General features: G+C 42.7%; 1 protein-coding gene across 10 annotated transcripts in view; it reads left to right on the plus strand.

The window, feature by feature from the left end:
* The window catches only part of HTR1F (5-hydroxytryptamine receptor 1F), a 120729-nt gene extending 107083 nt beyond the window's left edge, over positions 1-13646 (plus strand). For 6 of the 10 annotated variants that reach the window (XM_080553750.1, XM_080553751.1, XM_080553749.1 and 3 more), the window contains one exon: positions 4793-13646. In XM_080553750.1, the coding sequence (XP_080409876.1) occupies positions 4831-5931 (1101 nt within the window). In that variant the 5' untranslated portion in view covers positions 4793-4830 and the 3' untranslated portion in view covers positions 5932-13646. The remainder of the gene's footprint in view (positions 1-4792) is intronic. The other 4 variants (XM_080553754.1, XM_080553755.1, XR_013938859.1 and 1 more) reach the window with 3 other exon arrangements.
* The last annotated feature ends 1146 nt before the right edge of the window (positions 13647-14792 follow it).

Genomic DNA, 14792 nt, shown 5'->3' on the forward strand with positions numbered 1-14792 from the left:
TGTAGGATCAGTTTCCATTAAGGCAAGAAAGCTGGGCCTTTTTAACTGGCTTACTGATTAGTTTGGCCAATAAAGCAAGGAATCCCACTAGCAGGTGAAATGCTTCATCATTTCAAAGCCAGCTGGAGCCTGTTAAGTGAGAGGAGATGGCCAGGATCTTTCTATGTCACTGGCACAACTTTGTATTAACTCAATGGAGTCAAGAGGACAGCCTGGCAGTGCAAACACTGCTACTGTTTTCTGGAGTATTTTAAGTATCCTCAGTTCAGTTAGTTGCTCATTTTGCTTCCTGAACTCTACTTCTGCTATTGGTGATGACATTTTAAACTAAACATGTTTTGGTAAGGACCCCACATGTACAGAAAACAAGCAAACACCCCCGAAATATACTCAGAAAACTTGTATGCAAAAAGCAGTAATTAAACTCTAATCATCAAGTTTTCTCCCTGACAGTGCTTACAGCAGTTTAAAAAAAGCCAGACACGAAATAAAATAAAATAAAATAAAATAAAATAAAATAAAAACTCCAGCAGCTGTAAGCTAATAGTTCAAGTTAAATTCAGGACCAAAAACAGTAGGCTCATGACACCTTTCCCAAAGGCATTCCCAGCCATGTTTCTCCAGCAACTGGAGAAAATTCAAACTACTTCCCAAGATTAGGCAAAGGCAGAGGCGTGCTGTTTTCTAAACCTACCAGGACAGACTGATGCTACTGAACAAGAGCAATTTAATTATTCTTCTGTAAATCTCAGACATAAATGGGTGTTTATGGGTTTAATACACGCACACATGCTCCTACAAAACTGAGGAGAGCAAACAGCATTCTTTATTCTGTGAATTGCCAATGGAAAAATTCAACATTTATGTTTGTGATAAAGCTATACAGACATTTTCCCTTATGCCTCCTAAACAAGGTTGGATGATACAGTTGCCTTTATAATAAAGGAGATACTTACATTCTGGTCATCTTATCATGCTGCATTTGGGCAGGAAGGAAAAAAAAATCCACAGAAGTGGCTAATTCCTCAAAAAAATAATAATGTCAACGTATCTAAGATAACAGACATACTATCTTTGGTAAACAGCAACTTCCATTGTTTACAGAGCTCTTGTTCAGCATAATATTTCAATGGGTCAACTGAAACATCACACTTGTGTTTTAATAGCAGTTAGAGAATAATCTACTCTGTTAAGATCTATAATGAAGATAAAGCACAGAACATCCTTTTCACTAATCTTAAATTCAGGAGAATATTAATGCAACGCACAGAATCGATGCTTCAAGGCTTTCAAAAGTGTTCCAACAGCAGCTGCATCTTGTAAAGATGATGACAAAAGAAAACCAGCTTCCACAGGATTAGATGTATTCCATGTATTCCAATAGGAAGCTTCATCCTTCAAAAGGGACACTGAGTAGCCAGTTACACAAAAGTAGCCTTAGAAATATCTGGACTGTAAGAATTGCTTTGAAAATACGTATATCTCACCGCTGAACCCATCTTATATTGGAATACAGATCTTCAGTTCAGCATGACTGTAAGATTTTTTTCCTTCATCAAGAGGGCACAAAGTCTTCTGTGCTTCCTTTTGAAGTCTTTTTTAGCTGTAAGTCTTGCTCTGTAGACTCACGTGGGGCTAACAGCAAAGTCCAAACTCCAAGTACGGTGTGTAGTTACGCCAGTATACCTACAGCACCCGGGGGCACCACCTGAGATTAGATGCTTCCTGTACTAAATGCATACAATGGATAATTTCTGCTGCTAAGAGAAGACAACATATGTATGCAAAGTGGGTTTGCAGGGAAGTACTCCTGTAGCTATTTTATAGAACATGAACTGAAGCACTTGAATGAATTTACACAAGATTGACAAGGAAAGCCTCCTGCAGAGGGGTAGAAGCCAGCTCCCCTGCATCCCAATCCAGCGCACTGTTTACAGGATCACCCTTCATACTCCTAAAAATGGTTCTGTTGCTTGCTGAGAACCAAAGCCAGTGACAGCCACTGACTGAGCCGAGTTCAACTTTGCAAGAGGAAATCCAGAATTAGTTCATCCTGTAAGTGATCACGAGAGACAGAAGTGGCAGTCCTTAAATGCTGCCAGGCTTTTAACTCTACTTATTTATAAAACAGTATTTTTAGCTAACAATCCCCCAATAACCTTGCACAAACTCCCGCCATGGTTAGTGGAGGCCCCCCATCCCACTTGGACAGGAAAGCCACCAAACTATGACCATCAGCCCCAAACAGCACAGCCAGCAGATGGGCTCCAGAGCCTCAGAGGGAGCCACCACCTTGGAGGGCAGATCTTGTTGCCAGACCTCTGCCCACCCTGGATGGTGCCACACTCCTTGGTCTGCACAGCATCCCATGGGGACCACCCTGGACACATGCTGCTGGGGCTCTGAAGGCAACAGCAGAAGGTCTTAACACTCCACATAGGAACAGAAGGGTGGGATTCCAGATGGGTACCGTTAAAGCGCACGTTATATCCCATGAATGGGAGACCCCAGCACGGGTATCTAACAGCAGCATGCTGAAAACCTGGGTGGCAGTCTTCAATACTGCTATGAGCCCATGCTGTCAGCCTGAATGAAATCAGAGCATGCTGGCTGACAATCTTAAAACCACAGAAAGAGACACATGGCAAGTAAGTGCATTGCCATCACTGCGCTTCTTACAAAGAGCCTCACAATCACTGCAGTCCTAAGGAAACCTACTTATTCCTACACACCAGTTCTGTGAACCCACCCATACCATTTTCCTTACTCCACAGCCTCAAACCGAATAATCTTTCAAAAGCTATTAATCAACTTTCATTATATCTAAATTGCTTTTTGCTTGCTTGCAATTAAAGACTAATATCTAAAGAATCAGAAACTTATAAGGAAATTAACCATAATGAGTAACTGTTTTAAAATATGATCAACTGCTGGATATCAACAGAAGACTTAGTATTTCCCAATAAGTATTTTTTTCCCATGTATTTACTCAAGCTCAGAAATGAAGATTTATTTAGCAGAGGTTGAACATTCACCAGATAATACTATACTTGCCTGTTCCTTCTCTGGAAGGCAGCTAGCTATAGACAAAAATATCTGCAACCTAACAATTACTGTGGATTCAGGGGGTTTTAAGGTGACACTGACATGACGAAAGATCTATTTTATGCATGTGAAGTGTATTTCAAGTTCAGAGAGAGGGATGCAGAGAGAAAAAGAGCATGTGCATGCTGTAATCAGCTCATGTACAGGACAAGATTCTGTGTAGTGTTTGTAAATAACACCAAATAAAATGTTTCCTCTCCTTGTCCTTCCATACAATTAAATGGTGGGGTCAAGTAATGTCAAAAACTCTTTTGAGTAACCCAATAGCATATTAAGCATTGCCTGGGTTAGAATATCAAACTAAATTGGTCCAAGGGACCAAGGTTATATACAGTACATGAGATTTTTTAAGCCACTTCAGCACAATACCAAAAAGCTTTAGTTATATTAATGAGACCCTTTTTTTCCTAAGAAAAAAAAATAAAAATAAAAATTTCATTTATTTCATATATTTCCCTATTTCTGGCATCCAGTGCAACGCAAGTGCAACCCACTTACTACAGTCCAGGACTGGTCAGAGGAAACCCTACTTAGAGGTTCATCTGGTAGGTCTTCCACGCACAGGAAATCGCATGTCAAAACTCACAAGAGGATGATCTGATCATCTTACTGTGAGTTACAAGCTCTAGACTAAAAAGCTGGAAACTTCTACTTCAGCTCCAGCCTGCAATGTGCTCAGAAACCCTCCTTGATAAGAGTGCAGGGTGGAACAGCACTTCCCCAGGACACAACTGAGCATTCATTTCATCAGTATTTCCCTGCTTTTTACTTCCTGCGGAGCCATAAGAGGAGTTGTACTGTTTCCGCAGAGATAGTCGCTAGTGGAACAATCAACATTCAAGTTCTGTGCAGTTTTCTATGGCAGCAACCAGAGAACAGCAAAACTTGAGGAACGTAATGATGTTTTCAAGAGTCTAATCTACGCATAATATTTCAGTTAGACAATAAGCCAGACATCTGAAGATTTAAAATATATCCAGCCGTTTAATTTTAGAGTTGCATAGGAGGAATGAAACTTTCAACATGTAAATGTTTCTTCTTCTCATACTCATAGAGCAATTGTTCACTTTACTGGTTTCTCTAGAAAACTATGTCCAAGTTTAGAAAGCCCACGAGGAAGGACTCGTATTGATGGGAAAGAATGGATTCATATAGAGAAAAGAAGTATTATACCAACTTCCTGTGGATTAAAGTTTTCAATAGTGTTTACATTGCTCAGCAGAGTAGCCAGCATTAGCCTAGAGGCAGTGTCAGTACTTACCTTAGGATGAGATTGCCCATGTATAACCAGTTTTGAGAACCCACTACAATCCAAGCATTTAGCAAAAGGCTGGCTCTGCACCATGGGTGCCACATGGATGCCACTGCCTGCTGAAGGGACAGGGCTGGCTGTTCCCTGCCACAGTTTGCAGCACCCTGCGGGGCAGTGCCATCTCAGGCACCACTGCACGCTCCTCTCCCCTGCTGTGCAAACATACCCTTCCCATCAGCACGACCAAGGAGAAAGAGAAGGCAGAGCATCCCACATCGTGTTAGCCAGGAAAATCTGTCTAGAGCCAGAATCATTTCTAATGATAAGTCTGATGTTCCTGTAATTTTGGGGCCCACAGTCTTTCAAGATAACAAAAATGAAGGCTCTCTACAGAACAAAGATGCACTTTCTGAAGTGTTTTTATTTTTCTAACAGGTAGCTTCTACTGGTAAAGATCACCGTTAAAAGGGAACATGGATTTAATAAACTCAACAGAACAAAACAGTACGTCAGAAGAACTATTCAAATGGGTGACATCCAAGATTCTCATTTCCATTACCTTGTCTGTACTTGCACTAATGACAACAGCCATCAATTCTCTTGTGATGACTGCAATAATTGTGACAAGAAAGCTCCACCACCCCGCCAACTATTTAATCTGCTCTCTTGCAGTGACTGATTTCCTTGTGGCAGTCCTAGTGATGCCCTTCAGCATTGCCTACATTGTAAAGGAGACGTGGATCATGGGGCAAGTGGTGTGTGACATTTGGCTGAGCGTGGATATTACATGCTGCACATGTTCCATCTTGCATCTCTCTGCCATTGCTTTGGATCGGTACAGAGCAATCACGGACGCTGTGGAATATGCACGGAAAAGGACACCGAAGCATGCTGGCATCATGATTGCAGTGGTATGGATCATATCCATTTTTATCTCCATGCCGCCTTTGTTTTGGCGGCACCAGACAACCAGCAGGGATGATGAATGCATCATCAAACATGACCACATTGTTTTCACCATTTACTCTACATTTGGCGCCTTCTATATCCCACTGGCCTTGATTCTAATCCTTTATTACAAGATATACAAGGCAGCAAAAACATTTCACAGAAGAAGCGTCAGCCGGATCGTCAGGGAGGAGGTAAATGGACAGGTCCTTTTGGACACAGGTGAAAGAAGCACCAAATTGGCTTCAATGCCCAGCACAACAGAGAAGACATCAGATCCACTGATGGACTGCGATAAAATCAATATCACCGTACGAAGCCCCAGGTCTGAATCTAAGCACGAGAAGTCCTGGAAAAAACAGAGAATCTCTAGCACAAGAGAGCGAAAGGCAGCAACTACTCTGGGTCTGATCCTGGGGGCATTTGTGATCTGCTGGCTCCCTTTTTTTGTAAAAGAAGTAGTTGTTAATACCTGTGAAAGATGTCACATCTCAGAAGACATGTCTAATTTCCTAGCATGGCTGGGATATATCAATTCCCTTATTAATCCTCTAATCTACACAATCTTTAATGAAGATTTCAAGAAAGCATTCCAGAAGCTTGTGCGGTGTAGGCAATATTTCTAAGAGCTTTTGTTCATATAAGAAGAACATATTCATTGGGGTTTTTTAACATGTATAAATTTATATAACTGAGTTCACATTTGTTGTATTTAAGGAGAAACACCAAGACTCTGCATTTACATAATGACTCTTTTGTATTAGTAGTACTTGGAGCATAAATTGCCCAAGTTTTAAAGAGATGGATCTTCTGGGATCGGTTTTGCTCTGGAAAAGGAGGTAGCATTTACTCATTGTGACCCTGACCCACCTGGGATTTGCAGAGCCACCTAGTTTGAAGCATTCAGGTATTACCTTAAACATAAAGGAAATACATGCTTCAAGTAGACAAAACAAAGAAACAAAATCAGAAAGAAAAAAAAAAAGCAACAACTAACCAATGAAGTTTTAAGTGAAACACCACACAGGTTTTGGTTTCTATTATCAATAAGATAGAAAATACAGCTTAGAATTAAAAACTTTATTAATTTGTCACAGGCCTGCAGCATAGAGCCAAGCCATTCCCAGCAAAGGGTAGTAGCTTTAAACATACCTAGCGTCATCCTCTGTTAACTAGTTGAGTGCAGCTGTAGCCCTGCCTTCTCCCCTAGATGAAGGACTTCCCTGGGTTATGCCCCAGCAGTAGTCAAGGCACTTTCATGGGTTACCAGTTCATAGCGAGCCACTGTTTCATGCCCTCTGCTACTGCACACCCAAGACAGACATGGACACAGCCGCAGGGGAATGGCTGGTAGTCAGGGCACCTCATGTGATTTGCGTGCACACAGTGCCTGGTGCTCAGAGACACCATTTCAGTAGGGACTATGGAGAGTTTACCTCATAAAGAGCAGCTGGTCCTCCTCATGGGGATGTTAGAAAGGAGAGAAACATGAAATACTCCCTGTTCCCTCAGCCCTACCTCATATGCCTAGCCGGCACGGCCCCCACAACTTTCTGAACACCAAATCCCGCCACACAGCTTGTGCCAGGGCCACTACAGCATTGCTGATGGCAAGTGTCTCAGTGAGCTTGGGTTGAGGGCCACCTACTGAAGCTCCAGCTCAGCATATGCTAGAAGCCAGTTAGGCCCGAAGCCTAACATCCCCCGAGTCTTTTCTCAACTGCCTCAAGCGCTAGGGCTGTGCACCCTCTTCCCAGCCATTTGAGAAAGAAGGGACCGAGTGCAGTGCCAGCACTGTGGGTCCCCAGAAAAGGTCCTTCAGGAGCTTCTCCAGAAAGGGCAGGGGGAGGGATCTCAGTCAGCAGCATACACTTGGGAAGGGAATCCTGTGGGATGCACATGGCCTGGTGCTTCCAAACCCCCACTTCCCCCAGAGCATCTAGTCCCAGTCCTCAGTCCCAGCAGAGCTGAAGGGACCTGTACGCACTCCAGGCATTCCCGGCCAACTGGTTCAGCCAAAGATAGCCACAATGAACAAGGCCTTTAGTGGGCTGCCTGCAAAGGCCTCAAAGACAGCACCTTAGCCAGTCTTGATTTACATACTCTAGACACCAGGACACAGCACTAAAAAGTGCAACAGCCCTTGCCTCAAAACTATCAGTGCAAGTTTATCAGCAGCTAAGGGTACTAACAAGACAGTGGGCATTTACCCCCATGGTGCAGATGAGTAGCTAAGAGCCACCACAGAGCCCAGGGATGGGTTTTGCACTTTTCAGGTCAGACAGATTTAGACTGCGTCACCAAGACCCTGGCTTTGCATTTGTTGCCAGCCATTCAGTACTGTCTAGCAGGAACAGGGACTGGAGGCTCCTTACAGGAACTACAAATCCTGCTGTCAGCAGCAGCAGTCCTTCAGAGATGCTCTGATTTGGCACACAGGCTGGCAGCTTTGGGACGTCACAAAGAAGCTGAGACATGAGACCACTACACAGAGCCTTAGTTTGGGAAGGGTGTCACCGGTCTTTGCAGTTTTTCTTCCAAGAGACTTTTAGCATTTTGTATTAGACAAGAAAATCCAGAAAAAAAAATGCTGTCTCTGTTGTTTCTCTCTCCTGCTTTCCCTCCCCTTATATTCCAAACTGTGGAGCTTAATGATTTTTGCATTTTGCCCACTAGCTACAAGCTTCCACAACAGCTGTCAGAGGTGTTTCATGCAAGATGACAAGGTTTGAGACCTAAGATATTGAACTAATTTGTTTCTGTCACTTGAAACTTACTATATTCTGCTTTCACATCAAGATCCAAATGAGATACTACTCAGAAGTACTAGAAACCATGCATTTCTTTTACCGCTGATTTTAACCCCTGCAGGAACCTAGTGGAAAGCTTACTTGTCACACCACATAGCTCTAGTGCAGCAGTAGCACAGCTAAATTTTGAAGGCACTAGGATGCAGCAGCATGTAATTTGGCTTGCGCTCAGCATAAGCAAACACACTTGATACCACTGCAGTCAGAGTACAGCTGCGGCTGCCCCCATGACCTCAGCACTGGCTATATTATGCTAAAAGAAAATAACCATTTTAAAGATCAGCCATGCTCTGCTGTCTCCAGAAAGATCCACAGAATTGTTTCCTCAAAGGATTACCAAATTAGCAGAAGGCTGTAAGGAAACCACACTGAAACATTTAAGGTTGAAGACCTGTTTGTTTCCTGAGTACTGTGTCATAACATGGGACTTCTAGAGCCACAGCTTCCACTCTCCTGCTTTTCCCTTTGTATCTGCTGGAGGGCAGCGTATATTGCTTTTCCTCTTACATGTAAAACATTTGACAATACCTTGTGAAAGCAAATTGGAAGAAAAACTAGGGGTTGTTTCTGAGGAGAAAAGATGCTTAAGATACTCATATTTAAATAATAATGGTAAGGCTCAAAGAATGGAGTAGCATGTAGATAAACAGAAAATAGCTGTTATTTATGCACTGTCAACAGTATTATACTCTGGATCTACTTAAGCTGCTAAACGTTTCTCGAAATGCAAGGGTGGTTTCTTTTGTATCCTTTTCACTGAGCTGTATCTGCTCACCCTTCAACACCCAGTGGTGGAAGATGCAGCTACAAGAAATCTAAGCAAACAAGCAGATAGTTATCTTATTAAAAGCACTTACGAATTGTGGACCATCATTCTTGGTGTCTGAAATTTCCACAGTGCCAAACACTTTATCCTACGTCCCCACACAGTATCACTTCGTCTCTAGCATTTATCTATGCATGTGATGTGCTAAGAAAAAAATCTGACTTCCTCTTTCAAGATGCATAATAGTTAAGATTTCTGTTGGATGCTGCTTTCCGCTCCCCAGAAGGTACACAGGCACCCACTGGAGCTTAGTACTGAATCCAAGGAACAAGAACGAGACTGCAAGATTTTTATGCCCTGGAACTATTTTTACAAGTAGCTCTTTACCTTCTAAGAGTTCAGTTTCAGAAAATAGAAAAAAAAAAAAAGTCTGTTTTCTTAACTCTATCAGAAGAGTGCATGTGTATTGAAGGAAAGGGTTTTACATATCCTCTGCTTTGTGTGAAGCTTTCTGGACTCCTGTCACTGGTGTAGCTGCCCTCCCAGTTGCTGCTTGCTGCCTACCTACCCACCCATCAATTTATATTTCTTCTAACACCTAGGGAACTGGATTTGGAGCAGCTGACCTGCTCCCACTTCATCTTTCACAGAGGATGATTCCTGAAGCAGCTGTGAACACTATATGCAGTTCAGGTAGATGTTTTTTGCTAACAGCAAGCAGTTAAATACACCTCATTATTCTGTGCTCAGTCCTTCACTTTTCCTCCCTGCCAAATGCTTTATTGATGTCCTTTCCTCTTGAGGAGAGCACATCCCTACAGAGGGGTTGGGCTACGAATACACTTTTGTTTTAGTGATGCAGTCACACTTGTTAATGCATGACTGTACCACCCAGAAACACCCACTTCATCCAAATGTGCTTTTGGCAGTCACTGCCTTCAGCTGGTGCCTAATTGTTCTTGGTGTTAGGGAGGTACACAGAAATAACTATGTACCAAATCATTTTCTCCAGTAGTTACAAACTTAGCACGTTATTTCTAGGCAAGTACGCAGTATTATTTATTTGACCTTTGCATTTAAGATTCCTTTGCATAAGGGAAACAGAAAGTCACCGCTGTAGCTGTTGAAAAGAAGGACTTTTTTGAACTCTGCGCACCAAAGAAAAAAGGCTGCAAGAAAAACATGAGGAAGCCCTTGTAGCAGCCCTGTAAAGACTGAGCATAAACCTAGCACTTGCAAGCACCCCAGCACTCAAGTAGTAAATGTTACCTGCTGTTTGATCTCATATACCTCTTCTGAAAAGTGCTGCTGCACTACAGGGACAATACTAACAATATCAGAACTACGAAAAATACCAGCAATGTTTTGATATCCCCTCCCCTGCACAATCCTGAAATGAATTAAACAGATTTTTATTATTTTTAGGGATTTTCCATTTGTCTTCTGGGGACACTAATTTCTAATTCTTTTTTTTTTCCCTCTCTCTTTAACCAGGAAGGGTAAGCCTTTAAAAGAAATATAAACATTTCTATGACCTAGGGTTTCTAGACATCATCTAGTAACTCAAGAAATCAAAGCTTTGGTGATACAGAGCTTGGCTAAGAAGATTACAGAGAACAGAACAGGCAACAGTCAGCAGCATTGGCATGAACAGACAAGGTTACCAATTCAATCCAAAACAGCCTTTCTGGTGTCAAATCCCTCTCATAACAGACAGCAATGACCGAAAAAATCTTATATCCTCAGGAAAATAGTGAAGTCTGAATTTTCTACAATCCAGTTGTTTACTCCATGTTCAGATGAGTTTAAGTAAGAACTTTGCAACTCAAAATAATTGCAAAGAAATATTTTTAGGTAAGGAAAAGATACTGTGCTTCATTAGTCAATCTGTACAATTATGTATTAAAAATCTCAGTTGAGGCAGAGTAAAAAGTGAAAGAAGGTGCTTATTGAACATTTATTTTTTATCCACTAGTAGTTCAAATCAATTGTATCCACTCTTTAAGGCATATATTTATTTAAACTACAGTTTTGAAGGTATGAATTGCTATATAACAGATGAGTTGCACTAATAAAATGTTTCCTTTTCCACTTTAAAATGAGATAGGTCCTATACATACACAATATTTTCTCTCACTAAATTAAATCTTTTCCTGTTCCCCCCATACATTCATTGATTTCAAACTCAGAGCAGTATATTATAGTTTGGATTTAAAGATAAAAACCATGTTTGATACCACAAAAAAAAGTGCTAAGTGCTAAGTTAAAGCTAGAGGAGTAATTAATCTTCTTGCTTCAGTTTAGATCATGACTGGTAGTAGATGTTTAATGCAATAACTAGCTCTCTGCTGGCAGTACTCCAAGATGCAAAAAGCTGTGGCTAATTTGTATGACAGCAAGCATCTGCTAAGCAACTCACTTTTGGCTAAGCGCGGTTTCCTGTATTTCACAGTACAAAGCTGCATAACGTAGTCCACAGCCATGAAATAAGAAATCACCCCATTTGCACTCCAACCCTTTCTAAAGTGGTAGTCACTATAAGATACCTGCTCCAAAAACACACACCATTAACTGGCAAGAGCAAAGTTGTGTTTTTATCCACAGCAAAAACAGAAAAAAGCTTTCATATCTCTTACTTTTTTGGAGGTAGCCAGGAGGCAACCTGACCAGACTGGGGTCAGGTGGGCTCAACACAGGCCAGCACTGCTGCCCGACCAGGTGCAAAAAGAGATCTCTTCAAGCAGAATGCCACCAGCAGCAAGCTCAGTCAGCACTAGCTAGCAACAAAATAAAAAGCAGTCCAGCATCTGTCCCATCTTCTGTGGCAAAGGAAGTCCAAAAAGGTATCGACGGTCCCTTCGGTCATTGGTCATTTCCTGCACCTTATTTTCTATCCTAACTTAGCTGGGCTCTGTCAGCTCTTCTGGCTTGTTTAGCAAGACAGTTTTGTATCGGCTTTGTGCTGGTCAGTACGGGGCTTGCATACCCTGTTATCACAAAGCTCAGCTCTGAAGCTTGAGGTCAGTCTTCAGCTTGGGTAAATGCAAAGAGATAGTAATTTAAGATAATAAAAATTTAAGGTAAGGACTTGATGTGCATTTTTCTTCCACAACTACTTTGACAGCAAGTAAACCAAGGTCCTTTTGAACCCAAACTAGTTTTCCAAGCAAGATATTTATATTACAGCCAAGCATGACCTTAATTTTCACAGACAAATATAAGCTATATTACCATTAGACTGTTTCTAACTTCATTCATTGGCAGTCTTTTGCATTTTGTCAAATTCTCCCACCTTGCTTTCAAAGTGTAGAAGAAATATTAATTAACTAATTATCTGAGGTAGGTAGGTCTTATCGCCATTTTACAGGTAGGAAACCAGAAGCCCAGGGAAGTGGACACCTCAGTCTGGATAAGGTCCCAGAGTGCTATTTAGCATACTAAACAAGAGAAGGGAACATTTCCAAACCCAGTGCTAGAATCACAGCATGGTCAAGACTGGAATGGACATCTGGAGGTCATCTAGGAGGGCCACCTAGAGCAGGCTGCCCAGGACCATGTCCAGATGGCTTTTGAGTATCTCTAAGGATGGAGACTCCACAACTTCTCTGTGATACCAGTGTCATTACCCAGTCACCCTCGCAGTTTAAAAAAAAAAAAAAATCCTGATGTTCACGTGGAACCCACTGTGTTTTAGTTTGCGCCCGCTGCCTCTTGTCCCATCTCTGAGCAACACTGAAAAGAGCTTGTCTGGCTTTATCTTCTTTACACCCACTCTTCAGGTGTTTATACACACTGACAAAATCCCACCTGAGTCTTCTCCTCTAGGCTGCAGAGTCACAGCTCTCCCAGCCTTTCCTCTTATGAGAGATGCTCCAGTCCCTTAATCACCTCAGTAGTCCTTTGCTGAACTCTCTCCAGGATGTCCCTGCATATCTTATACTGGGGAGCCCAGAACTGGACACAGTACTCCAGGTGTGGCCTCACCGGTGAACAGAGAGGAAGGATCACCTCATACATTCCTCCAACTGTTGGCAACACTCCTGCTAATACAGTCCAAGAGGCTGTTGACCTTCTTTGCAGCAAGGGCACATTGCTGATTCATGTTCAGCCTTGTGCCCACCAGCATCCCCAAGGAAGTTTCTGCAAAGCTGCATTCCAGCTGGTCATCCCCCAGAAAGTAATGGCACCTGGGGTTGTTCCTCCCCAGGTGAAGGGCTTTGGACTTCCCTTTGTTGAACTGTACAAGAAATCACATAGTAGTGTGAGAGAAGAAAACGAGCTATGGATTGAAGCAAATCAGAAAAGGGGAAGGAGAAAAACAAGAGGATACAGACAGAACATTTTTTTCCTTCTAGTGCCAGGGAGCCTTGAAACAAACTTGTTTGAACTCAAGTGCAAGTTTATTTTGAAGCTGCCTGGAACCTCCTGGGGGCTGAGCACAGAGAAGGAGAACATACACGTGAGCACATACAGGGCCAGTACAGCACTCTGTATCTGAGCACACAGGATCCTTCTCAAAGATCAGTGTGATAATACTGGTCAGCACCAGGCACACGAAGCCAGTGAGACTGGGAAACTATTAAGTACTGGGATTTAAAAAGCTACAGAGAGCAAAGAAAAAAAAAATAGTACTATCAAAGCACATCTTTTCAAATCATACCTACATTTCAACATTATCCTCTACCCCTCTCAAAAGCCACCTTGAACACAGGAAGTGTTAAATGGAGACTTGCCCCTAGCTTTAGAACTAGCTGGGGATATTCGTTCAGCTTTATGTTGCCCAAACACAAGTTACACAAAATCAAACCATTACCACAGTTTCTGCCTCTCCTCGTTCAATACTCTCGTGTATGCCAACCCTACCCTCCCCGGTCCCCTGCCAGCCTGGCCTTCACCCATCTCCAACTCACTGAACATGGAGTTAAGGCACTTTATAATCAATTTACTCCATGACTCCTCTTTTTTGTTTGACTGGAGAATAACAACAGAAAGCAGCACCAAAAAACAAAACAAAACAAAACACCTCTCCAGGCTCTAAACCTGCAAACAAGACAAAGAATGAAATAAAAGGCTAGATTCAAGAGAAAATAAATCAAGGAACACTTCTCTGAATCATCCGTTCTACTCACTCCACTCTGTGGTCTGACTGTTCTTACCCACAGCACAATGCACACCTTGAATGAAGAATGAGTTACTTTCAGAGGAAATTTTGGCTCATATTATATTACTGGACAAAAGAGATCATTTAAAGATTCTTCAGGGGAACAAAGAAGGCTATGGGATGACACCTCTTCTGCCTTCTCTTTTCCTCTACTGCACTAGGAAAACTGAAGAGGAGAGATGCACTGATGATGAACGTGCAGGCAAGGAAACAGCACAGATGAAAAAACTGTAAGGGAGGAGGAGAAAAGACAGAACAGCAGAGCAGGCTTTCCCTGAGGGATGAATTTGGCCTCTCTTCCTCCTGTGGAGTGTTTTCTTACCAAAGTAATCCCAAATCTGAAGCCATACCACTACTGTGAACACAGGGCCACTTGTGCCACACCACCACCAAGCATTAAAAGAGCACCCAAATGGCATGCTGAGGGGTTCACCGCAGTCAAGAGGGGGGAGCAGGTGCAGGCTACCCGGTGGGACATACCAGGAGGCCTTGCCGTGCTGCCGGAGCTGGGAAGCTCTCCAAGGGCTGAGCAGCTTTCCCTCAGCCACCGCGTGCTCCATGGCCTGCACAACTGCAGCCTGAACCCAACCCTCTGCCGACTGCTTGCTGCTGCAGACCCCACAGGCAGCCAACACCAAATCCCATCCTCATCGGAGCCATGCTCCTGCAGGCACAGGGAGGAGCAGGGGGAGGCAAAACCACAGCCAAAAAATGCCAAGCAGGCTTGCAGCTCATCTACCTGCTCAAGGA

This window comes from Anser brachyrhynchus (assembly GCF_964034855.1).
Source record: "Anser brachyrhynchus genome assembly, chromosome: 1".
Taxonomy (NCBI): Eukaryota; Metazoa; Chordata; class Aves; order Anseriformes; family Anatidae; genus Anser; species Anser brachyrhynchus.